At 36.1% G+C, this 26,811-nt stretch overlaps 1 protein-coding gene across 5 annotated transcripts; it reads left to right on the top strand.

The window, feature by feature from the left end:
• Nucleotides 1-628: 628 nt before the first annotated feature.
• LOC136229433 (transcription initiation factor TFIID subunit 1) lies at nt 629-25,525 on the top strand. 5 transcript variants are annotated; one of them, XM_066018211.1, is made up of 22 exons: nt 629-798; nt 905-967; nt 2,706-2,812; nt 4,968-5,030; nt 5,180-5,222; nt 6,073-6,312; nt 6,554-6,666; nt 8,748-8,916; nt 9,173-10,262; nt 10,997-11,199; nt 12,168-12,405; nt 13,816-14,152; nt 17,725-17,934; nt 18,051-18,143; nt 19,794-20,000; nt 20,379-20,585; nt 21,410-21,893; nt 22,034-22,200; nt 22,322-22,447; nt 23,171-23,227; nt 23,300-24,433; nt 24,627-25,525. In XM_066018211.1, exons 2-22 carry the CDS (start codon nt 919-921, stop codon nt 24,987-24,989), a joined length of 5,700 nt encoding a protein of 1,899 aa, XP_065874283.1. In that variant the 5' UTR covers nt 629-798; nt 905-918; the 3' UTR covers nt 24,990-25,525. The 5 variants fall into 5 exon arrangements, with proteins under 5 accessions (XP_065874283.1, XP_065874293.1, XP_065874300.1 ...); XM_066018221.1 differs by having other exon boundaries at nt 900-967; XM_066018228.1 differs by lacking the exons at nt 629-798; nt 905-967 and having other exon boundaries at nt 2,736-2,812; nt 5,180-5,271.
• Nucleotides 25,526-26,811: the final 1,286 nt, after the last annotated feature.

Here is a 26,811-nt window from a genome sequence, read left to right as displayed (position 1 = left end):
TTCCACCGTAGGTGGAGATGGTGCGGGTCGCCCGCCTAGCTGAAATTCTGGGATTTTAATCCCGATTTTCAGCCCGATTTCTCACGAATTCGTTACATTTTTTTATGGAAATACTTACCGTAATACCCATGTATCCTTTGCCGATGCCTCCTCTTCGTGCCATCTCGTTTTGGGTCGGTTTTTTTGAGAATGGAAAATAAGTTGAGAGGATTTGGAATTTTCAAAACTTATGTTTGAAATAATGAGAAGGGCAAAAGGGTCAATACAGGGCGGTGAACCGGAATTTAAGGGCGGTATATAGTCGCCCACTTTTTTATGGAAATACTTACCGTAATACCCATGTATCCTTTGCTGATGCCTCCTCTTCGTGCCATCTCGTTTTAGGTCGGTTTTTTTGAGAATGGAAAATAAGTTGAGAGGATTTGGAATTTTCAAAACTTATGTTTGAAATAATGAGAAAGGCAAAAGGGTCAATACATGGCGGTGAACCGGAATTTAAGGGCGGTATATAGTCGCCCACTTTTCAATATCATGTAAGTGAAACGACGTCGTTACTTTTAATGAGACAGTATTTCTTTTCGAAGATAGCTATAAAAATAGGAAAATAGATATAACCAGTACCCGCCCCTCCCCTTCGTTTTCTTCTTTAGCTTCTGATCCGTTTTCGCCACTGCCTTTATCCATTTTCATCTCACCTTCCTCTCCAGTCCCGACAACGGCGACCACCAGGACTCAGCCAGCCTACATCGCCGCTTCTCCCACAGCCTCTGTTCTTCGCTCGAATTGATCACAAGCCAGGTTAGTATAGTTGATTTGTCTTCCAATTTTTATTTTAAATCCCTAGCCCTAGGTTCCTGTTAACTTTTTATTTGCTCAGTTTTAATTTTCATTTACTATAGTGCAGACAAGGATAAAAACATGAGTTCTCACGACTCTGGCAGTGCTTCCCAGGATGGCCGTGATGAAGGTGAGTTGGTTGCTTAATACGATAGTTTATATTTTATGATATAAATTAGTCTAAAAGTCTAAACAATCTGAATTACGTTGTGAAAAACCTTCTTTTTAATATTTTTGGACATTCTCAGCCTTCTCTTATAAATAACTTGAAATAATGAAATTCAATTAAAAAGCCTCCAAACTTGTGCATATGAACAGAATTATGCTTTGAAAAAATATTTCGGTATCTTGAACTTAGGATTTTCCTTTTCATTTCTCTAATGTAAATGTAATAGCTGTTTTAAATAATCGTCAAATTCTTTTCTCATGAATGGTAATCAATATTCAACTCCGAGAGAATTGAATTTTTTTTATATCTCAGTTAAATACATTTTCAACTATAGATTTGGGTTATTTGGATATTTTTGAAATTTCATGATAGTAAAGCCCAACAACAACAACAACAACATCAAAGCCTTAGTCCCCAAATGATTCGGGATCGGCTAACATGAACCGTCATACGAAACTGTGAAATCAAGTCGTGTCAGCTACATAAATTCTCTCCCTCCACTCTATTCACTACCATATTTTCATCAAGCTCTCTTCGTCTTATATGGCCAAACCACCTTAGTCAAATTTCCTTCATTTTATTCTCAGTAGATGTAACCCCTACTGTTTTCCTAATTATTTCATTACTCACCCGATCCTTTCTCGTATGACCACACATCCATAGCAACATACGCATCTCCGCCACCGATATCTTATGAATGTGACACTGTTTCATTGCCCCAACACTCCGTACCATATAACAATGCATGTCTAATTGCCGTGCGTTAGAATTTTCCCTTCAATCTATTAGGCATGCCGGGGTCGCAAAGGAAACTCGTAGTACTCTTCCACTTCGACCAACCAGATTTAATCATATGAGCAACATCTCCATCCACTTCTCCATCCGTTTGAATAATAGACCCTACATAACGGAAGCAATCCGAGCCCTGGACAACCCTCCCACCCAGGGTGATTGTCCCTGCCTCCCTACTTCTATCGCCGCTAAACTTACACTCTAGATATTCCGTCTTACTTCGGCTCAACTTAAAGCCTCTAGATTCCAAAGTTTGTCTCCATGATCACTTACATTTTTGAAAAGTTGATTTCAAATATGGGTAAAAGGAATTGCAGTGGATGAATACATGAGATGCAGTGTCCCTTCCTTAGCAAATATACCATGTATCACAAGACAGTTGCCTTTTGGCCTCTGTAGCCGCTACAAGTCATCATTATTAACTATTGACTATATGGAAAACCATGACATATTATTCTAGGCACCTCAGCCTACCAAATTTTGATTTTGCCCAATTCAACAGGAATTGAAATAATAGTTGAAGAGCAGCTAGGTGTATAAATAGAGAAAAGACGAAAAAATATAATTCCAAGCTTTTCTCTCTTAATTTTTGCAAGGCTGACAAGAAACTGGAATGCTTAAACAAGAAAAGATTCCCATGGCCATTTCTATAATTCTATTTACTGAATTTGCTTTTTTTTTTTTTAATATATATTATATATATATCCTTGACCTTTTGGACTTTCTTTCAAATTCAGGAAACAAAGCAATTTAACTACCTTTATATCCCTTTATGCTTCCTGTTGAAAGCTGATTTTTTTTAGTATTTGGAATGAAAACATGTTAACTTGTTTGCAGTACGAAATAATAGGTTTATCCCCTTTTCACGTGTGTTCCATTCCAATGTTGTCTGTGATTAATTTGGCAGATGACGATGAAGATTATGAGGAAGCAGGTGGGGGTAACAGGTTGTTGGGATTTATGTTTGGGAATGTTGACAACTCTGGTGATCTTGATGTTGATTACCTTGATGAGGTAATCTTTCTTTGTCTATTTGCATTTCTTTGTGTACCATCTCATGTTAGATAAAGTAAAAATGAACAATAAAATTATGTGTATGTATAAATAATGTATATGCAAATAACGAAGAACATCCTATTACAAATTATGATTGGTATGTGGTGGTGTTATCTATGTAAGTTGAAAAATTAGTGAATGGTAAAAGGAGAAAGAACTGCAACAATTGGTTCTTAATAGTATGCTATGCACAAGTATGTGTTAAGGATAACACGAATTGAAAGGTCGTGTTGTTATTTGATAATTCTAGCATAAAGATTCAGTCCTTGCTGGAAGTTGCATTATGGGTTGTTCAGTGGTGATTTATTCTAAGTTATTGAATGACCATAATTGATATCAATTTCTTTGAACATGAGAGATCCTATTTATTTAACTGTGCCAGATGAATTCTGGTTTTGAGTTTCACATGAAGTAGCTGTGGATTTGTTATAGGAAGTTCAGTAAAACCAAGCTATTCCAAATTTTCTGTGCCTAAGTGGATATGAATTAGGAGGAGGGAATTGTCAAGACTGATACTTAACTGTATGCTTGTACATTGTAAAAATTTATTCATTTCCAACGAATCTAATTGAAAGAAGCATTTAATTAATTGATAATTCCAGCATGAAGCTTCAATTCTTGCTGAAAGTTGTTATTAGCATCTTGTGCAATGCATGTTGCAGTATTTTTTTTTTTTTCTGAAACAAAACTTCATTAAATTAAATCTGAAACCAATTCATAGACAAGGAAAGGAGGTGGGCATTCCCACACTCTATGAACAGACACAGAAACTACCGCCTTAGCTAAGCAATGGGCGGCGGAATTTTCTGAACACTTGACATAAGAGATTGACATGTGATCTAACTCTTTAATGATATTGACACACTCATAGTTGTGAAAATCGAAAGGCGAGCCGAGGCGATAAGGGCAAAATAGGCGGCGACAAACAAATTAGCAAAACACAAAAAATAAAACTATAACTCATATTGACTCGTTTAACTTCTAAAGTTGTAAAACAAAATAAAGCTTCTAGTCCGAATAAATTATCACAAACATCATCATCAATCCAAATCCAAATTCTCATCATCAAGCTCTTGTAATCATGTCCAAAAGCCTGCAAAATTTGGAAAATTAGACACTTGTAAGCTACAGTTTTATACATTTTCACAAACTTTCATACAGTTTCAAACACTTCCACATATTTTCACAAACTTGCATAGTAGTAGCATAAACTTTTATAACAGTAGCATTAGCATAAGCTTTCATAATATTAGTAATAATAACAGAAATCACAAAATTTGGACAGCATAACACTTGCATAAGTCATAATAAAGAGTAGAAATTTGAGAAGCATAACAGTAGGATGAAGAGGATAAGATTATAGAAAGAAAAACAAAACAAATGAGAACAGAGAAGAGTATAGAAAAAAGAAAAGAAAAGAGAAGAGAAAAGAGAGGAGAGGAGAGAGTACCTGTTTATGTAGATCGGTGCTGTTGGGTGGAGGAGAAGAAGTTTATATCGATCGGTGCAGAAGAGGAAGTTTCTGTCTCAATGGATTGGTGCTGATGTCTTTAACCTAAAAATCCCTTTTAAAAACTGTAACTTACCACCTAAGTGCAGAAGGCGACTGCCTCTTGCCTGCGGCGGCCAGGCATTCGTCTTCTGAATAATGCCCGCCTTCCGTGCAGAAGGCGGGGGAGGAACACCTGGGTCGCCTCTCGCCTCAGGTGATCGCCTTTGACAACTATGGACACACTTCTGAACCACATCGGCCAAATATGATAAATAATGAGCCAAAATATTAATGGCTTGAACAACCGAAAGGCAATCCGATCATTAAATATATACTATTTGATCATTTTCTTTGAATGGGCATCCTGTTTGTTTTCCTTGGCTACGATGAAGTTTTCATTCTGGGTTTGACATGGATTAGTTTTTGTTTTCTTGAAGGGTTAGGATTTCTAGTTATTCTAAAAGTTGGTAAAAGTGGTCAGTGCTGGCCTCTTTCTTCATTGTGCATTTGTTCTAGCTGGGTCTTCTATTTAATATTTTTGTTTTCTTGCTCGAGATATGATATCTGTCTTGTTGTTGAATTTAATCACTTTGATTGTGAAGTGCATTTGCATATTTTCAGGACGCAAAGGAGCATCTTGCTGCACTAGCTGACAAGTTGGGTACATCATTGACAGATATTGATGTATGTTAATCTTATTAACATTTTTAGCTTTCTGGCTCCCGATGTTACTTCACGAGATTTCTTAGTTTAAAAACCACAGCTAGTTGTGCTGGATTTGTCACTGAGCGTTTCTTTCCTGACTGGGCATTAATTGTATTCTTTTCTTCCAGTTTATGAAATCCCTACAGACATCAGTTGATGCTGCAGAACAAGGTGATGTTGTCTGCCAGGAAAATCTATCTCATGCAGTTTTTGATGTTCTGTTAGTATCTTTGTTTCTTTAACTAATTAATTTATATCTAAATTTACTTTTCTTTATTTCATCCTCTGATTGATGCTATATGTTAAATGCTCTGAATGGAAGATCTCTATCCAAACTTATTAGTAGTTTGGTATACTAGATTTGAACTATAAATTATACATATTATATTAAAATACAGTGAGATACTAACAGAACTTCAAGGAATGATGTAGAAGAATACATAAACCTACTGGGGCAAAGTGTAACAAGAGTAGCATTGACTGGGTTGTCTTCTGCATCATAATTCTTGTAGAAAGAGAATTTAGGAAGTAGTGGAACAAGAGAGTGTCAATAGATGTACTAGAAAATTCCTGTTTGTGTGTGGGAAGTGGGAGTTTTATTTATCATAAGTATCTCTTTTGGAGGGATCTTGAGCATTGGTGTGAAATTTTGTGCTCTAAATTCTACAACTCTACTTCTGCAGAAATTTTCTGTCTTACTTTACCTTCATCATTTGTTGTGCGTAGACTACTGTATGAGTTTGACATGTTCTGGACATGTTTGATTGGGCTACGCTATACTAGAGTCTTTTTTCTTTCAGTACTGGAGTTTTTTCAGATCCTCTCTTTGTTTTTATTATGCTTTATATCATATTTGTTCTTTTGATTATTTTCTGGGGAAGATAAGAGTGAAAATAACTTTGAGAAAGGCCTGGTTGGAAGTTCCTTTGTAGCATAACTTGGTTTTGTCTCATATTTTAGCGATGTTAGTATCTCTGGCTATTTATTCTGATTGGTATTTAATGTGGATTTCTTCTGCTAGATTATGATGCGAAGAACGAAGATGCAGTTGATTATGAAGATTTTGATGAACAGTATGAAGGACCAGAGGTTCAAGTTGCAGGTGAGGAGGATTATTTGTTGCCAAAGAAGGACTATTTTTCCTCTGAAATTTCTCTCGTCACGTTGGCGCCTACAACTTCGGTGTTTGATGATGAGAACTATGATGAAGAAGAGGAAGAAAAAGTAGAAGATGAACATGTATCTGTGCATGAGGTTCAAGGTACTTCTATAAACCAGGTTCATCATTCGCAATATATTGTCTTTAACCTTTGTCATTTATTAGTACTTCATCGTTCTAATTATGTTCTATTAGATGATGTAAGCAAACTATTTGATTTATAACTCACGTTTATAATCTTAAACTTTAAAAGCTTTTGAAGGCTTGGATCTGATTATATATGTGTCAGTACCCTGTAGCTTTCCAGTGTTATATCTTATGTACCTTAGCATATCATTCTCAGGTCAGCAGGATGTTGCCATTGTTACAGAAGAAGAATTACCTCCACATGATGGCATACAACTTGATACCCTGGAAAATGAAAATATTGATTCTGACTTGGAAGGTTTGGAGGAGGTTAGTTTGCGATCTCTTCTTCTAGCTCCAACTGTTCCATCCATCACTTTTATATGCGGTTTTATTGTACTTCTAAGAGTTGTATCTTTTAATCCAAGGATGTTCGTTTTACAACTCTGTATTAAACATATTTTCAATACTAGACATAAAACAATTACCAGTCCAAAAATTTACCATTTTTCCTCTAGTCTTTTGCAGAGCATAAGTGGTATTATGTTTTTTTTTATTATTCAAACATTTTTTCAAGAATCTCATGCTCTCTTTAAGAATTGAAATAAGATATGAAGTCTCGTATCTCGTACTCATTGTGTGCATATCAACTTAGGGGCGTTTGGTTCGCACAGGGTAACGGAAAGGACTCCAGAAAGGGATACAAGTAGAAAGAAAGGAATGGACCTGAATTCCTTTGTCTGTTTGTGTCTATTCCAGAAAGGGAATGATATACCTCCCTTTGTACCTCCTTGGTTCAAAGGAGAGAATTAACTAGAGTTGTGGATTTTTTTTAACTGCAATTTTTATACCTACATATTTTGCATTAGTAAATTAATCACTTGTAAGTATAGAAATTAAAATCAATTACTTCAACAATTAAAATCAAAAGGTGTTGAAACGGAGGAAACTGAAATAAAACTGATCAAAGAAATTGCATGAAAGTATATTTTAAAAAGAAAATAATAAATTTAAAACAATAAAAAAATAAATAGTAAAACTAAAATAAAATGTCGAAGTAAAAATTTTGGTCATAAATAATTTTCGGGGAAAATGTAGATAAAATAAAGTATAGGGACCAAAAGTGAAATTAGTATGTTGGGTAATTAACTTAGAGGAGTTTGGGGTTCACCCATAAAGAAAAGAGGGTAAAAGGAATCATTAATTTGATGAAACAAACAACAGAAGGAATCCTGTCTCTTCATTCCCTTACTCTTTCTTGAATCCCCCCAACTAAACACCCCCACAGTATTTAAGCTTATTTGAGGAGATAATCTCTCAGTCTAAGCATCCCAATATTCAAGTAATGCTACAATATTTGTTGATTTCTTCGGTATTACTTATTTTGGTAGTGTCATGGAACCGTTTGAACTAAAAGCTCAAGCTGATAGTTCAAGGCCCACTTCCTATTAATATCTGACACACCCCCACACGCGAATGCCCACTGGGCTTGAACCGTGCACAATACAGACCCATATTACAATGTCCTGCAAATAACTCAACAAATGGGGCTGCCAGGAATCGAACCCTTGACCACTTGGTCAAACTAGCTCTGATATCATGTCATGGAACCGTTTGAACTAAAAGCTCGAGCTGATAGTTCAAGATCCACTTCATATTAATATCTGACATGGTATCAGAGCCGGTTTGACCAAGTGGTCCAGGGTTCGATTCTGGCAGCCCCATTTGTTGATTTAATTGCAGGACATGGTAATATGGGCCTGTGTTGTGCACACTTCAAGCCCAATGTGCATTCACGTGTGGGGGTTGTCAGATATTAATATGAAGTGGACCTTGAACTATCAGCTTGAGCTTTTAGTTCAAATGGTTCCATGACAGGTACTGAGATTTTAAATCTTTATAAAAGCTTTTGGGAAATGAATAGGTAGAAATGATAAAAAAAAAACCCCAAAGAGAAACAAAGAATATCACTCACGAAAATTGAAGCCTAGTCTTGTTCTTGTTCTTCTGAAATCATTTGTTTTGGAACATACACTGTAGACCAATAAATGGCCACTATGTCTGGCACCAAACTTTCAGGACATAAGAATGTGAAGAAAAAATGGTGTAAATACAATTGAGAAGGATCTGGCAACCTTCAATCTTTGTCAAAATGTAGCTGTTAAATAGGTTGGAAGTGGATCAATGTACTAGATGTACTGAACGAGTTTGGGATTAAGGCTTAGTTTACCTCTTCAATGCTAAGAGGATAACCACTGGTATGCACTATGTTATGTGTGGTTCGAATCCTGCTACTTTCTTTTGTGAATTATTGATAAAGAAACGAATTTGCATAGAGTTTAGATGCATTGCAAATTCAGCAACACCTACATGTTCAATATAATTTGCATTTTGTATTTGTATTTGAATAGGAGAAAGCAGTTGCTCTAGAGGAGCTTCCAAATGGTAAAGGTTCCACACCTTTGCCTGTGTTGTGTGTAGAAGATGGTATGGTGATCTTACGGTTTTCTGAAATATTTGGTATTCATGAGTCCTTAAAGAAAGGGGAAAGAAGAGAACACCGATATTCCATTTTTAAAGGTACATCATGCCTATGGTGTCTTCTACTGTACTTGATGTTTTTAAAATTGGAATATTAGCTAGCTTCTTATAGAAATGCCAAAGTGGAACTTTAGCATGTTGCAGTGTGTTTCTTCTTATTACGCTTCATGTAAGGAATAAAATTTTGGGTGATATTGTTATTTAAAAGGAGGACTCATCATTTCTGTTAGCTATTCTTATAATTGTGTTTGGCTGGCATCTATTTCATTTTCTAATGTGTGCACTTGGTTTTCAGATAAGTATAAATCTATGGATGTTTCTGATATTGTTGAAGAAGATGAAGAAGCATTTTTAAAGGGATCTGGCCAGATGTTGCAGTTGCAGTCACATGTAAATCAATGTGACATCTCAGTATTTGATGATGATGACTCAGAATCAGGAAAGTTTGGTGTTATGCAAGGGTCTGTTCAGAATGTGGAACGCAAAAACTCTTGTGTTAGTTCTGAACCAATGAACAAGGACTTATCTATAAATCTTACCGCAGAATGGCAGTCTCCTTTATGTTCCAAATTCTATCCTCTTGATCAGCAAGATTGGGAAGATAGAATTCTCTGGGACAATTCTCCTGCTGTTAGTGGCAATTCTGTTGAAAGTTTCAACTTATCTGGACCTGACTCGAGGGATTCATTTATCAAAGAGACGGAACAAGGGAGACAACAAAAAAAAATTCATGCAGAACTCCCTCAGCTACTAGAAGAGAAAGACCATAGTTATTTTCTGCATAGCTCTCCTGTTCTCATGGAGTCATTTGGCTCTGTAGATGCTTCAGGATCTTTAGATACTCCATTATTGGAAAGCAGATACCATCCTCAACTTTTGAGGTTAGAATCTCAGTTAGAAGCGGCAAATAATTATCATGATGAAGGTGGAAGAGATAGTAATGACACAGACACTTCCAAAAGTGATGCTTTCAGGCGTTTCAGTAAACTAACACTGCAAAACAGAGACATGATGGAAGGATCTTGGTTAAATGATATAATATGGGAAACTGATGAAGTTAATGTTAAACCTAAGCTAATTCTTGATCTTCAAGATGAGCAGATGCTTTTTGAAGTTTTGGATAACGAGGATAGTAAAAGTCTTCAGCTTCATGCAGGTGCAATGATTATAACTCGGTCTCTAAAGCCCAGGGTTTCATCTGAGCTATCTGCTCATGGATACGAGTCTGGTTGGCAATTCAATATTGCCAATGACAAGTTCTATATGAATAGGAAAGTATCTCAGCAGTTGCAATCAAATTCTAGCAAACGAAGTGCTTATGGGGCCAAAGTTCATCACTCAGCACCTGCGATTAAGCTGCAGTCAATGAAGTTGAAGTTGAGCAAGTACGGATCAGTACTTTATTCTGTTGCAGTGGTCTTAGACCGATACTTGTTTCCTGTGCACTGTAGTTTCCTTTCCTTATAATAATAATATTTCTTTTGTTGTGAAACAAATCTTAAAATGGTTTGCAGAATTTAATTTTCGTTGAACTGTTCTCTTTTTTTTTTTTGAGAAGTATTAGTCTGCCATGTGGAACCAAAAATTGAATATTTTCATTAACCTCTGAAATGACCGATTTGGTTGCTTCACTATTTTGCTATTAAAGAACTAGGCCCCCTTCTTCTCTAGACTTTCAGATGGAATTGAAAATTATGTAGAAGTCTATTAGTCTTTGATATTCAGACATGGAGTTTGAAGCATGTCTAGGTTTTTGTCTTTAATAAACGCATGCCTCTTTGAAGGCTCAAGTCAACCATTGATATAATGTACACCCCTGATAACACTTCCTTGGGATTTGGTTTCTGTAGTTAACAAATAGGAGTGGTGCCTTTTATTTTACATTTTTGGTGTGTGTTATTTCTAAATTGTTAACATTGCAGTTTTTTTTCTCATTAAAAGGGATTTCATTGTTTATCGAGTCGTATGAAACCATCATGCTTCACTCATCCCTCTCTGTGTGGTTTGTTTTATGTAATTTTTTCTTGGACTTGTTAGTGCAGGAATTGTACTGTTACTGATATTATCTTTGTTCACAATATGTTCTATATTCTTATTGTCTTTTGGATTTTATTTGCAGTAAAGATTTGGCTAATTTTCATAGGCCAAAGGCTTTATGGTATCCCCATGACAATGAAGTGGCCGTGAAAGAACAAAAAAAGCTGCCCACCCAGGGTCCAATGAAAATTATATTGAAGAGCTTGGGAGGTAAAGGAAGTAAACTGCATGTCGATGCGGAGGAAACAATCTCTTCTGTTAAAGCAAAGGCTTCAAAAAAGCTAGGTTGTACTCTCTTCCATGTGATTTTTAAATCTATATCTTTAATCACTGCCTTTGCGTAACATTGAATTGTTTAGTTGTGGAGGGAAATTGTTGTTAATTTTAACACCTTTGAAACCCTGGATGTAATTGGTACAACTTCATTGACTTTGTTTTCTTACTTCATGCCAACTTCTAATTCCAATATTTACTCATTTATGTAGTCTGTGCTTTTTTGTTTTATTTTTCCCCCTCTTCTGTCTGTTATTTGCCGAGTCTGATATCCAATTCTTTCTCTTATTGGTGTTCACCTATGTTGCATGGAAACGCAAACGAAAACAGGAACGGATACCAGGAAATGTAATTTCTAAAAAACATAGGAAACGGAAACGTGTAAATATTAAAAATATAGGGGTATATTTATAAATGTTAAAAATATAATATATATTAAAAAAAACAAGAACCAAGAACAAGATGAAGAAAGTCCAAGCTCAATCGAGATTTAAGAGACAAGGATTATAGGGGAAAGAAATATAGGCAAGTTTTTTAAATTAAAGGATACAAGGTAGGAATTATCAGTCAAATAGGAAGTTTCAGTTTTCCTAATCTTAAGACCGAATAGGGATTGCAAAATAGAAAGTTTGAATTTCCAAAATTTTAATCGAAATAGGCAGTGGAAACCATTTAAAAACTGAGAGACAGGTTTCATATTTTGGGGAATTACGGAAACGTTCCTGGAAACTTTTCGTATCAGTTTCCGAGAGTTTCCGAGAGTTTCCAGTTCCCACATCTGCCGGAAACGGTGAAACACTTGTCATGAAGAGTTTCCGTGCATCATAGGTGTTTGCACAATTCATATCCTTAGTTGTTACTTTTCACCATTGTTTATATTACCAGGATTGAAGTTCTTGTAATTTGTATGCTATATCTAACATATTGGATAAGGGCTTTACTGAAAGAAACTACAATGTAAATTTGTTTTTTCCCTGTAGATTTAAAGCCGTTGGAAATGGTCAAGATATTTTATTTGGGTAAGGAGCTTGAAGATCATAAATCTCTTGCTGCCCAAAATGTTCAGCCAAATTCCTTGCTTCATCTTGTTCGGACAAAAATCCATTTGTTGCCGAAGGCACAAAAGATTCCAGGTCAGAACAAGTCTTTGCGTCCTCCTGGGGCATTTAAGAAGAAATCAGACCTTTCTGTAAAAGATGGTCATATCTTTCTTATGGAGTAAGTTGCCTGAAAATGTTTGTCCTTGTTTTAATTTCAGAAGATCATGAAGAATATTTTTAATTATCCTACTGTTTGTAGCATTTCTCTACTTAATCCTATTTGATTGTGATTTTTGGAACCTTTCATGCTTATTGATATATTATCCGTTATCTGGAAAACTATATGTAGAAAAAATCAGGGTATACCATAGAGGACAGGGACTTCTGTTATAAGACAAACTTATTTGTATTTATGAAGAATGGATGTATTACCCTACTTCAATTTATTGGAGCTAATTGATGTTTGTTACTGAGGGCTGAATAGTACTGAAAATTTCTTTCTATTTTCTAGATAACATATTGGTTTTTGAAAAGATGATCAGAATACCATAGTAAGAGGTACAACTATTATGGCTTCATGTACCTTGAGATAAATCTGGGTTAATATTTCATTAGAACGTACAAGTTCTACCATGTTGTTACTGGCTTGTTGCATGCCACATGTTTGTTTGTTTTGCCTTCTCTTTGGGTACCAGTTGTCCTTTCTTTGTTGTATTTTCTATCTACTACTATCGTCTGTTGCCTATCCGTCTCTGCCACAGTTCTATGTTTATTTCCTAAACTTTGCTCGTTATTTTCTTTATTATAAAAGAATGTGGAGAGAGTAATCTTTTGGGTATATTTTAAAATTGAACCTTCCTTTATGTCCATTGTCTGGGATCTTTCAGATATCTTCATCTCTCTGCTTCTGTATTTCCAGTGTGTTAGAATACAAGGAAGAGCATAAGTTTTTTTACTAGTTAGGTTGGGCATATAATTAGTTTTCTGTTACTCCCTGCTTATAATTTGGCTATAAAATTTTGGACTAGTTGGGTCTCTATTAATTAGTGTCTTCATCTACAAGATGCCATGCAGTTTAGAAGCTGCATAGAGTTTCTACCTTGCTAATCGTAATTTCAATAACTCAAACAGCTGTTCTGAATTTTGGACCAATTTTTTTTTTTATCAACTCATCTTTTTCCTCTATTTTATAATTTGTAGGTCTTAGTTTTTTTTTTGTTGTGTCTGTCCGCGCACTGCAATAAGTCAATAACGAATCAATATCTTTATTGGAGGGCATACTGATTTAGATTTATTTCTTTGTAAATATATATCATAATTCCCCCTTCTTCCAAGAGGAAAAAGATTTGTCCTATTTATGTTCTTTTCGTTTGATATGGTTTGAAAGCAAGTCAAAATTGATAGAACAAAACTTGCATTAATGCAGATTGTCCCCATGTGCTTGGGTTGCGGGTTCACTGTATTTAGATTTTTGTTACATCTAGATTCTGCATGATTGAATCTTTTTCTGTATACTAATTTGTTAATTTCTTTCCCGAATTACATTGAAATAAGATTTGTTAAGGGCCATATATTCTCTTACCTGTAGGTATTGTGAGGAAAGACCTTTATTATTGAGCAATATTGGCATGGGTGCAAACCTATGCACTTACTATCAGAAATCAACCACTGCTGATCAAACTGGCATCTCATTACGCAATGGAAACAGCAGCATGGGTAATGTTGTAGTATTAGAGCCCACTGATAAATCCCCTTTTCTTGGAGATATAAAGCCTGGTTGCAGCCAATCATCTCTTGAAACAAACATGTATAAAGCACCCATATTTCCCCACAAAGTGGCATCCACTGATTATTTGTTGGTTCGGTCTGCAAAGGGAAAGCTTTCTGTTAGACGCATTGACCGAATTGCTGTTGTTGGGCAACAGGTTGGTTTGATTTATTGATATCTTTAGGCAACTACTAGACGGTTAACTTCAATTAGACAAACTTTCCGATATCAACAAGGCATATTCATTTTTTATAATTTCTGATAGTCAATTGTAGACATGATTCTTATTATATAGCATATTGGTTTATGCTCATACTCCATGTTTAGGGGCCTCATAAACCGTCTTCATATATGCAGTAGTGGTTAAGTATTCTTTATGCACCTGGTTCTGCTTTTAGTGAATCAGTGAACACAAGGTAGTCTCTTGGTAACTTGTACCTGTTAAGACATTAAGTTCTAGATGTGCTGCCAGATTTTTTTTGTCGTTCGTATTACATAATTTTCTCTCTTAAAATAATCTTCCATGTTAAGACAATGTATTCAGTATTTTAAGCTATGATCCTAGAACTCTAATCATTATCATCATTTCAGCTGTTGATCCGCCTTTATCACCATCATCGTTATTAATGCTGCTGCTTATATTATTCTATCTTAATTTGTTATTTGAATTTAGTTATGTATCTGTCAACAACTATATGTAAAATGCAGAATATTCAGTTATAAAAGTTTATCCCTGATAAATCTCAAATTACTTGGTTAAGTTCCATTTTCGAATTTGCAGTTGCATAGGACATTTTTTGGTGTCAGTGTCCTGTAATAGTTTTAAGATTGCCAGTTGAAATATCTTCTATAGCTGAAACCATGCATGTCCTAGTTTTCTACAATAACTAGTATTAGATTTACGATTTTGTTATGGAATGAGCTTGTTTGGTAGTTTGTATGACTGATTTATACCTGAGTAAAATTAGTAGGCTATGAGTTCTGTTTGTGAAGATGAGAAAAAGTGATTTGGAAGATAACAAGAAACTGATAACAAACTTGTGTCGTAGAAAGCAACTGAAAATCTTTGCTGAAGCTCTAGTTTCTGAAATAATCTTGTTCTAAAAGACTTTTGGAGCTCGCAATAATAACTACCTGATCTTAGTCCAATAATTGGAGCAGTTGTGTGGATTCTTCTTTTACATTCATTCTTGTGCCTTGTATGCTCTTCTGAAAATCCAATGATCAAAGTTATTTTTGATAACTTCCATCCAAGTCAATCTTGGTCTGCAGGTTGGAATTAAACATGTCCAGACCACATAAAATACCCTCGTTGTCTCAACTTTCAATAGGTACTACATCCAATTGTTCTTGAATACATCCATTTGTCTTATACATCTGTGTGTACCCACACTTTCAGTCAAAGATTATGTAAAACTTTCTTTTCGATTCTATAAGCTTTTCTGTATCACATAACACCATTGTTGTATCTCACCCTTCCAGCCATCTTGCTTTAGTTCTATGGCTGACATCAATAGTAGATCCTTAATAATGGAGTCGGTTACATGGAGGTATCGTTATCTCCTTAAGAGATGCTTGAGAATCTACATTAGCTTTACTCTTCCAGACTTGTATGCATTAACTTAGTATTTAATTTTGAACCTGAATCCTTCTGCTTTTAGGGTACTTCATTGTAGTCTCTGTTCCCTGTTCGCTCCCTCCTTAATACCCATGTGTAAGGATTCTGTCATGTGCGGATAACATACACCATGGTATTTATGCTTTGTCAGCTCATCTTTTACCAAGTTAAAAAAGAAGAAGACTGAAAAGCAGATCCTTGATGTAATCCAAGGAATATTGGGAATTCCTTTGGTTTCCCACTTAGGACTCTCAAAATAATGCTTGATTGATTGTAAATGTTCTTAGTTGCATTGATGTATCTGACATAAACCTTCTTCTTCTTCCTCTCCTTTTCTTTTCCCTTTTTTTGTGATGAGAAATCTTCTTCTTCTGGAACACCCACCAGAGAACATGTTTTGGTGCTTCATTATGAGCTTTTTTGTACGCGAATGAAAATCATATGAAAGTCCTTTCTCGACTATCTGTACTTTTCCATCAAACTTCTTATGAGGAATATAGTTTTTAATAGTTGACTTTTCAGGTCCAGACGGGCTGATTTTCTGTCACCTTAAAACAGTTTCTTAACCTTGGCTCGCTCTCCCTCATCTTCATAGTATGAATCTTGCCCATCACCTTTATTTTTGAACATGAGGACAAGCGTACTCTCTCCACTTGTACATCATAATTGGTGTGCCGTAGATCTTATGAAAACTTTGTGAATCATGCAACTAGATTTCTGGCAGATTTCTGTACTTCCATAGGAATCCCATATGGTCAATTAGCTTTTCCTGTCTTCATTTTCCTTAAGGCATTCTTCACATCAGCGGTTAGGATTCTCCTGTTATAGTTGACATTTGCTTCCTCAAGTGGGACTTCTAGATCGGTAGATCCCTAATAATACTTGAATAACTTTCATTAGAGAACTTACATAATTGCTTCTCCAATTCTCCTTGATATCCTTATCTTTTATTAAGACCTTATCATCACCCTTCTTCATATACATCTAACTTGATTCACATCTTTACATTTTTAGTTCCCAAATTTTTTTTCCTATCCAACTAATTAAGAGCCTTGGCGCAACGGTAAAACGTTGTTGCCGTGTGACCAGAGGTCACGGGTTCGAGTCTTAGGAGCGGCCTCTTGCCAATTAAATTGGCAAGGGAAGGCTTGCCCCCAATACACCCTTGTGGTGGGACCCCTCCCCGGACCCTCGCTCAGCGGGGACGCGTAATGCGACCGGGCCGCCCTTTTTTTATCCAACTAATTGCTTTACCTACAATTTTATTTTCCTCCTTCCTTTCTCTTCATTGTAGTTTTCATACACATTTGTATTTTAACATTTAAGCTACCTATTATGCCACTCCTGTTTTTCTTGAATTACTCTTCGTATACCTCATTGCTTCACCATGACTTCTTTCTCCATGGACATCTCTTTTTCTCTTGGACCTTTCACTATAGACTATCCCCACCACACATCTCTTGCAACTCCATAGATGACTTTGGTCGTGTCGCCACCGCCGAGTCCTTGGTTCACCTACTTCTTTTTTCTTTTTCCCCATCTTCAGATACAAACGTCCAAAACAATCAATAGGTGCTTGAGTGGGTAAGATTTCACTTGATATGACTTACAATCCTTGTATATGGATATGTCTGGCCTTGTCAAGAGAGTCTATTTAACTAGAACATCTTCCATTTTTAACTGCTACTAGATGTGAGCCCCTCTTTTAAAAACATGTATTCACAATAATCAAATCATATACTAAGGAAAATACGGAAATAGCATTGCCTAAATTTCTAGTTTGAAAACCATGGGCACCACTAACTCTGTCAAAGTCAAAACTATCTTTACTTGTACCTACATGGCCTTTTATGCATTGGAGCTCTTTGAAAACTAAATTAGTTGACATTGATGTTTAAGAAAAGCTTGAGTGGAGCAGTATCTCCAGCATACTAGTTGACTATGATTTTCTTTTTCGTGTATCATAATACTTTAAACTAATATATCATTTTTCGTTAAAACTTCCTTTTTCTTACACTTGCAAGTCTTATAGAAGTTTATAATGGCAGATGCTATTTCTAATCCATCTATATCAAATTATAAAGTTGGTTTAATCCATAACTTCTTTGCAGGAACCCCTTATGGAGGTATTTTCTCCATCATCTAAGAATCTTCAGGCATATATCACAAACAGGTTACTGGTTTACGTTTACCGTGAGTTTCGAGCTGCTGAAAAGCGTGGTGCAGTTCCTTGGATCCGTGCAGATGAGTTGTCAGCTCAGTTTCCAAATCTTTCAGAAACTATTTTGCGGAAGAAGCTGAAGGAATGTGCTATATTGCGGGTATGCATCAGCATCTGATTACAGAAACCATTTTTAAGTTAATTTTACTAGAATCTTTGCTTCCTGATTGTTTTATGTTTTGTTCTACAAATATTTGTTCTGTGTGCAACATGCAGAAAGATGCAAATGGACATCTCTTTTGGTCAAAGAAGCATGATTTCATTATTCCATCTGAGGAGGATTTGAAAAAGTTGGTGTTGCCAGAGAATGTAAGTTCAATTATTTGCAGTTTTTCTTCCTTTACACCCCCTCCCCCCAGTTCCTCCCTCTCTATCTGTAGATGCGGAATCGAGGTGCAAAAGCAAGTGGGCAACAAGTGGATTGGGCTAAGGCTTTTTTAGGTGTACAAAAGCATCTTGATTCCTGCGTCTCACGTCAGTTCCTGGCTTGGCATTGCCTTTCTTAACTAAGTGAAATTCTTCCCAGTCCAGGCTCTCCGTTAACGATTGTAGAAAATAATTCCGACGAAAGTCCCCACTCCCCTCTTTGTTTCCCTCCTCTCTTGATCTCATCCACTGGACTAATTATTTTTTATTTGTTTTTCTTTTCTTTATGAATAAATCACAAGAAGTTTTATTTTATATCAAGGTCAATCAGGATTTTTATTGCAGTACAACTGATTTTTTCATGAATTTTATCCATTAATCTAGAACTTGGATGTTTAGTGCTCTCTGTTAATGCATACATCTCCAGCTCTTCCTTCATGTTTATTTATGATTCCATAGCACAATTTTCAAGTAACCTATTTTGGCATGCATTTCTGTTGTTTAGGGTGGTTTTTGTAGAATAATTGCAACTGCACGTGTGCATGCACATATTATAGTAGAATAGAAACCAAGAAGAACAGATATTGTATGTGGTTAGTGTGAGTGTACTACATCCAACAATGGTCTCTTATTTGTTCAGTGTATTAGAAAGTTAAAATTCAGGAAGCATTTAGGGTATTCCACATACAGTTACGAACTGCAATGATCCAATAGCACGATTTCACCTCGAGATGCAAAACCCTACACCTTATCAAGAGCTTCCAGTGAATTGAGTGATTCTCTAATAACGAGCCATAGGTCAACAGGTTGCCCTATCAGGATCTGATTGAAAATTGGCCCCTAATCTCATTCTTACAACCTGGAGTGAAACTGAGACTAACATTTAACTTCTGCCAAACTTTAAGGATTTAGGAAGATTCTGTGTGGAGACCATATTTTGCTAGGAATGTAGGCAAGCCTGATAATCAGTTTTTATTGAGATGATCTCATCACATTTTGATGTCTTAATTAAATGTATTAGGCTGTACTGTTGCAAGACATCGCCACAGTTTTTTGAGGAGCACATCTTGTTTTTTTTTTTTTTTTTTTTTGTTGGAGATGCAAAATCCTGATGCATCCCTAAACTGTCAGCAATGATTCACCTTGTAGATCTGCATTGCTTCTCATAAATATATTTTTAGGAAATTATGTTTCACATGCAAATTGTAGAAATAAAAGGGAATGTAGGATAAGTTTCAAAAATTGCCAAAACATAGTCTTCAATTTTTTAATTACTTCATCATACATAGATTGGAACTGTATGCCCTATATCTTCTGCCAGTTGTATGTTCAGATCGTACATATGATGATTTTGTATTTCAGTTCTGGGCTGTCTTAGTGGGCAGGCAATCAAATGATTTGTATATGAATACATGCATCTTTTGTTTCCCTTCTACAAACATAAATCAGAGTTTCAAAAGGATCTACTTTCAATTTGAAAAATGGAAGGGGCATTTCCTGTGTTTTTTGCTTTACAATAGAGAATGCACTGTGCTTTGCATCTGCAAGTAATTTTTTCTTTAGTTAACGTAAATTCTCTGCTTTTTGGATTAGGTGTGTGCTTATGAAAGTATGCAAGCCGGGTTGTATCGGCTTAAGCACTTGGGAATTACAAAGCTAACACTGCCGACTAGTGTTTCAACCGCAATGAGTCAGCTTCCTGATGAAGCAATTGCTCTTGCTGCTGCCTCACACATAGAAAGGGAACTGCAGATCACCCCATGGAGCCTGAGCAGCAATTTTGTTGCTTGTACAAACCAGGTTATATTTCTTTCTGGTTGATTTTTGAGATCTAGCGCAGTCTCCAACATGTTGAAGGTTCTTCCTCTATACAGCTTCAGGGAAACAAGCTTCTTTTACATTGTATCAATCTTTTGTCCTAGATAATAGTTTGGATAAGATTTTGAGATAATGTTGTTGTTGTACTTAAGATTCAGAAAATTGATATTTAGATGATGTCAATTCTGATCCATGATTATCTAATTTTATTATCAGCTTACTGTACTCTACAGGGGCAATCTGTAACACTTTACTGGATATTTTCTATGTCCATAATTAGTTGGATAATCTGTAATGTTATGGTAATTAGTTCAAGAAGTAAGATTCTGTTGCCTATTTATCTTTTGTTTGCATTTTCAGGATAGAGATAATATTGAGCGTCTTGAAATTACGGGAGTTGGTGATCCATCTGGTCGGGGCCTGGGATTCAGTTATGTTCGTGCGGTTCCTAAAGCACCTGTCTCAAATGCAATCGTGAAAAAAAAAGCAGCTGCTAGTCGAGGAGGTTCCACCGTTACTGGGACAGATGCTGACCTTCGTAGACTAAGCATGGAAGCCGCAAGAGAGGTATGTAGGTTTTCTTGGGACATTACACGACTTGATTTCACGGTTTTATATGATGGTTCATGTTAGCCGACCCCGAATCATTTCGGGACTAAGGCTTTGTTGTTGTTGTTGTTGTTGTTGTTGTATTACTTCTAGCTATATCATTATCTTTTTCGGGCTTGAGATGAATGAGCTTGTGGTGAGATGTGTCAAATAAACGGATTAACTGACTTCAAATTTGTTGAATTCCTGAAATGGGAATTATTGAAGCAATGGAATTAAATGAGAGTAGCAACTGTTCTGCGCAGTTCAGAAAACTGTATTCTCCCTCTCTCTCTCTCTCTCTCTCTCTCTCTCTCTTCTGTATATTCTTGTATGTGCTCATATTGGTTGGGGGAGGGTGAGAGGGGAGCCTTAAGTGTAATTGTTGATCTTAATAATTTGTTTAGGAATTTTCGAGGGTTTTGAAAGAAAATGCTAATATTTGTGGAATTTGAAATTGGAAACTGATCATATGGCACTCAAGCATGCCTGTATGAAGGCAAAGCTCAATGTGTATTGAAAATTAGAAATGAAGTGCTACTACATCTAACCTTCTGAGTAAAGCTAAATGCTGAATAGGCATTCTAGTTAACTCTGTTCTCATGCTGCTTATTGCATCTTGTTGTCTGAATGCAATTTTTCCATCAGACCACCAGCCTTCTTGTGCCTTTATAACCAAGGACTTTTATCCCACAACCTATCAGTTTGGTATATTAAGTTTAGGTAATAGTTGCCGAATATGAAAAGTAAATGATGATAAATTATGAAGATTGGATCGTTTATTCGGTTTATCTCGTTTACAGGTTCTTCTCAAGTTCAATGTTCCCGAGGAACAAATCACAAAACAAACTAGGTGGCATCGTATTGCAATGATACGAAAGCTTTCAAGTGAACAAGCAGCATCAGGGGTGAAGGTTGACCCAACAACAATTAGCAAGTATGCACGTGGCCAACGAATGTCCTATCTTCAGCTGCAGCAACAGACAAGAGAGAAGTGTCAAGAAATATGGGATCGCCAAGTTCAGTCACTGTCTGCAGTTGATGGTGATGAAAATGAGAGTGATTCTGAAGCAAATAGTGATCTGGATTCCTTTGCTGGAGATTTGGAAAATTTACTTGATGCAGAGGAATGTGAAGGGGATGAGAATAATTATGAGTCTAAGCATGACAAAGCAGATGGTGTGAAGGGGCTAAAAATGAGAAGGCGCCCATCACAAGCTCAGGCAGAAGAGGAATTTGAAGATGAAGCTGCTGAGGCAGCAGAGCTATACAGGTTGCTCATGGATGGTATGTATTAATTGTTTGCTGAGTGTTTCAAATGGTCAATCTAAATATAGCTTTCTGCAATTAATTGAAGACTTGTGAGCATACTAGTGGGATAGATGTTATGTGTATTTGACACATTGCTTAATGTAAATATGCTGCAGGTGAGGCAGAGCAGAAGAAGAAGAAAAAAACAAAAACTGCAGTAGTGGAGTATGAATTCACACCTGCTTTGAAAACAAATTTTGTTGAACGTACTAAGAAAATAAATAAAGTTAATCATAATGGGGACTATGTTCCAAAAGAGAACAGCATTAGAGACTCAAAAGAGGTAAACGAGCTCATTTTGCATGTATATATATACATACATATATATCCCTTGTAAAAAAATTCTACCCGTATCTGGAAGTAGATTTATGGACATTAGCAACTTTATTATCTTTTACTTTCAGGGGGAAAATATATTTGCTAGAAAGATATCTGATAAGGTGAAAACTATAAAAAAGATTACCACTCCGGATTTGGTCACCACTCAAATTAAGCCAAAGGTCAAAATATTGAATGATCCAGGACTCAAGGTAAGTAATCTCATTCATCTCATCTTGCATGGTTGACTTAATGTTTAATTTTCTTTTCGTATTTTCAGTTGGTTAGAGTTATTTGGAAATTCCTGGAAACATCTCATTCAATGTATTCTTAGCGCTGTAAAAGCTACAGTTCCTTTCTGGATTTAAATGTTTGTGTAATTGAGATTCAGGAATTACTAGTTAAGCCCTTAATGGTGAAGATGGTTATTGTGAGAATAAATGCTGACATTTGAAAAGATGCCAGCTTTTTGTATTTCTCTATATGGTGCTAGCCTTTCTTATCTTTTTGGCTGTCTGCAGAGTACTTTTTCATTTTGTTTTTTTGGGTTATTTTTTTACTAGTTGATTGTGTGTAGAAAGAAATATGACGCGTGAAAATGGCATTTTCATATCTTGCACTTCTTGCACTTCTTGCACTTGGGCCTAATAATGAAATTGCCATTGGATATTTGTGGTATATGTCAGGCTCAGTTCATATCATTGCATCAACTGTGAAAAATCTTCTTTGCTCTAAGTAAATTTTTTTTTTTTTCTGAATATTGTTTTAGGTGATTCAACTAAGAATATACTTTTCCGTAATAAACATTCTCTGTTCAAAAAAAATAAAAATTACTCGATTGCATCCTTTTACTTTGACAATGTTGCAAACAGCTTTTATTTTGAGTTTCTGCAATTTCTTATACAAACAATATTGAACTTTTTGGCTTAATCCAGGTTTTTAAGGAGAAGAAATCAGCTAGAGAGAAATTTATCTGTGGAGCATGTGGTCAGGTAAATAATTTGCAAACTTAGATTTTCTTGATTTCAAAAGAATCTTGTTGTTAACCTATTTTATTTAATCAGCTTGGACATATGAGGACCAATAAGAACTGTCCTAGATATGGAGAAGAGCCTGAAACAAATATGGAACCTACTGCTATGGACAAGGTCCCTGGAAAATCTAATTCTCTGGAGCCCTCAACTAAGTCCCAGCACAAGTTGCTAAAGAAAAAGCCCATGTCAAAAAGTACAGCCATTTTGGAAGTTCCTGAAGTTGAAAAATCTAGTTTGAAAGCAAAAGTTGTACCTGTTAAATTTAAATGCAGCTCCACCGAGAAATTACCTGATAAACCTGTGCATAGCACTGCACAAAGTTCTGAGCGGCCTATCGGTTCTGATATCCGGCCTGACAGTTCTGATATGGTTTCTGCGAGTAAGCCTATTGCTAAGGTTAATAAGATAAAAATATCCAACAAGGCTAAACTTGAAGATTTACAAGTTGAATTACACAAGACCTCGATTGTGATACGCCCTCCAGTCGACACTGAGAGAGGTCATATTGAATCTCATAAGCCATCCATTATTATACGACCACCAGCAAACACAGAGAGAGACCATGTTGATTCTCATAAACCCTCTATCGTGATACGTCCACCTGCTATAAAAGACAGGGAGCAGTCTCACAAAAAAATAGTTATCAAGCACCCCAAAGAGTTGATTGATTTGGACCAGGTCAGTCAGGATGGAAGCACTGGATTTGAGTATCGAAAAATTAAAAAAATTGCTGAACTGTCAGGTATTGACAAGGCAAGGAAGCCAGAGACTTTGCATTTTTCTGGAGAGTCGACCAAGAAAAAAGTTCGAGAGGATAGGAGGTGGTGGGAAGAGGAAGAGAAGAGGAGAAATGCAGAAAGATTGAGAGAAGAGAGAGGGAGGAGGTTTCATGGGGAGGAACCAAGAAGTGCTGCAGAGCAAGGGCTTACTGAACTCAGAATATATGAAGAATCCATCAGAAGGGAGAGGGAGGAAGATGAACGGCAGAAAGCCAAGAAGAAGAAAAAGAAGCAGCCTGAAATTAGTGATGACTACTTAGAGGACTACAGAGCAAGCCGAAGGATGCCAGAAAGGGATCGAGGTACAAAAAGGCGGCCTGTTGCGGAACTAGCGAGATTTAGTGCAGAACCGGCCTCGTCAGCAAAGCGTCGTAGAGGTGGAGAGGTACATGTTTTGCTCATTTTACCCTTATTTTTGGTCAAATTTCATGTTCCATACCCGTAAATTGTTGTGGCAGAAACTTATGCTTAGAAATGACTTAGGAAGTGGGGGAGTAGGAGAGAGTTTAGTAAGTTGTGCATTCTATTCTATTAAATTATTAGATGGTCACTACTCACTACAACAAAATTAACTCCAGGTTGGCTTGGCAAACATCTTGGAAAACATAGTGGATACTCTTAAAGATAGGTTAGAAGTGTCGTATCTTTTCTTAAAACCAGTATCTAAGAAGGAAGCTCCGGACTATTTGGACATAGTGAAACGACCAATGGATCTGTCAAAAATTAGGGATAAGGTAAGGAAGATGGAATACAAGAACAGAGAGGAGTTCAGACACGATGTGTGGCAGATAACATTCAATGCCCACATATACAATGACGGGCGGAACCCTGGTATTCCTCCCCTAGCAGATCAGCTATTGGAACTTTGTGACTACTTGCTTAAGGAGCAATCCTATAGCTTATCGGCAGCTGAATCGGGGATCGAATCTAGACAACATTAGGATTATTATTTCTTCATAATGCGCCAATTTGGAGGGAGCAATTTTTTGTTTTGTTTCTCAATCAATGGTGTTGCGATGGGTTTGAAATGAGATGTGCAGGGTTAGGGTTTTGAGCTCAGCACTGTACTGTAATGTACTGTACGGCAACTTGTATCCTTGTAAAGTAACTGAGTTTGTAATTGTTCATTTGTATATTCGAATAATTTGGCCATTAGTTGCTGTTAATATGTAGAAATTAATTGAACAAACACAAGTGGGTAAAAATCTAACAGGTAATTAAGCAACCACAAACCTTGACATGGGAAGCTGTCTGGCTGTGGCTAAAAGCGTTAACCATTGTGATATTGTTGTTGTTATTATTCCCGTTTAGTAAAAGTTGATCAGGATATAGAATGTGCTTATCATGTTATTGTAGTTTGTATGGGTTATGTGGATAACTTTTTATTGTTTTTTTTTATATATTTGATAAATTGATATATTACGCATGCACTTGGTGCGTACTTTTTTAATCAAGTATACTAATGCTTTAAATTGTATTTATTTAATTGTATTATTATCTCAGATGAAAGATTATGTTTTAACTATTTTATAAATGGAGATGGAGATGAGAATATCACACATTACCAAATATCATTAATTTAGCCTCCAAACGAATGCTAGACTAAAGTAAGATTAAAAATGACCTTGTAGTCTATCATGTGTAAAATGACTGTATGTACGTATCCTCGTGAAGTAATGCAACTAAGCTCTATGTACCATTCTACATCAAACAAGGAAACTTCACCACTTGTAGATATGTGACTGGTTCTTGGGGAAATATTGAAAACGACTTAAGTGTGGGAGATGTTACTTATTGAAAGTTAACTACAAGTGGAATTTCTTGTGCATGTGTCATAGACGACTCATCTTAAGGGTTTAGACAGCCCATCTGATTCGACAGAGTGTGATAGTTGAGCCTCTAGGTTCGTCCGTCTAGGGGTGTTGGACTAGGGTTATAAATGGAGCAAGGTGGGGTCTAGGGGTGTTGGACTAGGGTTATAAATGGAGCAAGGTGGGGATAGAGACGGCTTCTCTTGTCTGCATCCCCATCCCCATTTATAAAATAATAAAAAACATAGTCCCCACGAGCAGGGGTGGATACAGGGAGGGGCTCGGGGGTCCGGTTCCCTCCAGCTGCCGGAACCACCATGACTAGGGATAGTTACGGCCCTCTCTGTCACCATAAAATTTGATGTTGTAGGGTGCTAAATTGATGATTTGATTAAACTTTTATTATGTATTTGATAAATTGAGGATTATGATAGGATTAATACAAAATTAACTTATTGAGGTTGTATTTAATTACTTAATCAGAGGTGGTTTCAGGGTCAAAAGTTACGCCATTCCTGTTAGGTCCTCAATCTAAATTTCTAAATTTTTTTGGTCTGTTAAGCATTCCTTCACTCCAAATTTCTAAATTTTTGGCATATTAGGACCTTCGTTTGATCTATCTAAATCCAATTTTTTTATTACACATTTTTTTTACATATTAAGAATCTTAAACACAATCTAGTTTATTTTTTAGAAGTTTTATAATGGTATTTAAAAATTATTTCTTGACCACCCAGGTTATATATATATATACGAAAAAAAAAAATTGAACAAGTTCGATTTAACAATTTTTTTTTTTTACAAATGCACGTGTAAAATCGCCCATCCACCTTGCTCCATTTTTTTAGTGAACTTTGAAAATTCATCGTATAATTTAATTAAAAAAATGTAATCTACAAAATATTAATATACTTGATACAAGAAATATAATTAATCATCATTCATAAGTAAT

Source organism: Euphorbia lathyris, chromosome 1 (assembly GCF_963576675.1).
Source record: "Euphorbia lathyris chromosome 1, ddEupLath1.1, whole genome shotgun sequence".
NCBI classification, from domain to species: Eukaryota; Viridiplantae; Streptophyta; class Magnoliopsida; order Malpighiales; family Euphorbiaceae; genus Euphorbia; species Euphorbia lathyris.
The sequence above is the reverse complement of the archived record's forward strand: the minus strand, read 5'-3'. Positions and strand labels throughout refer to the sequence as shown.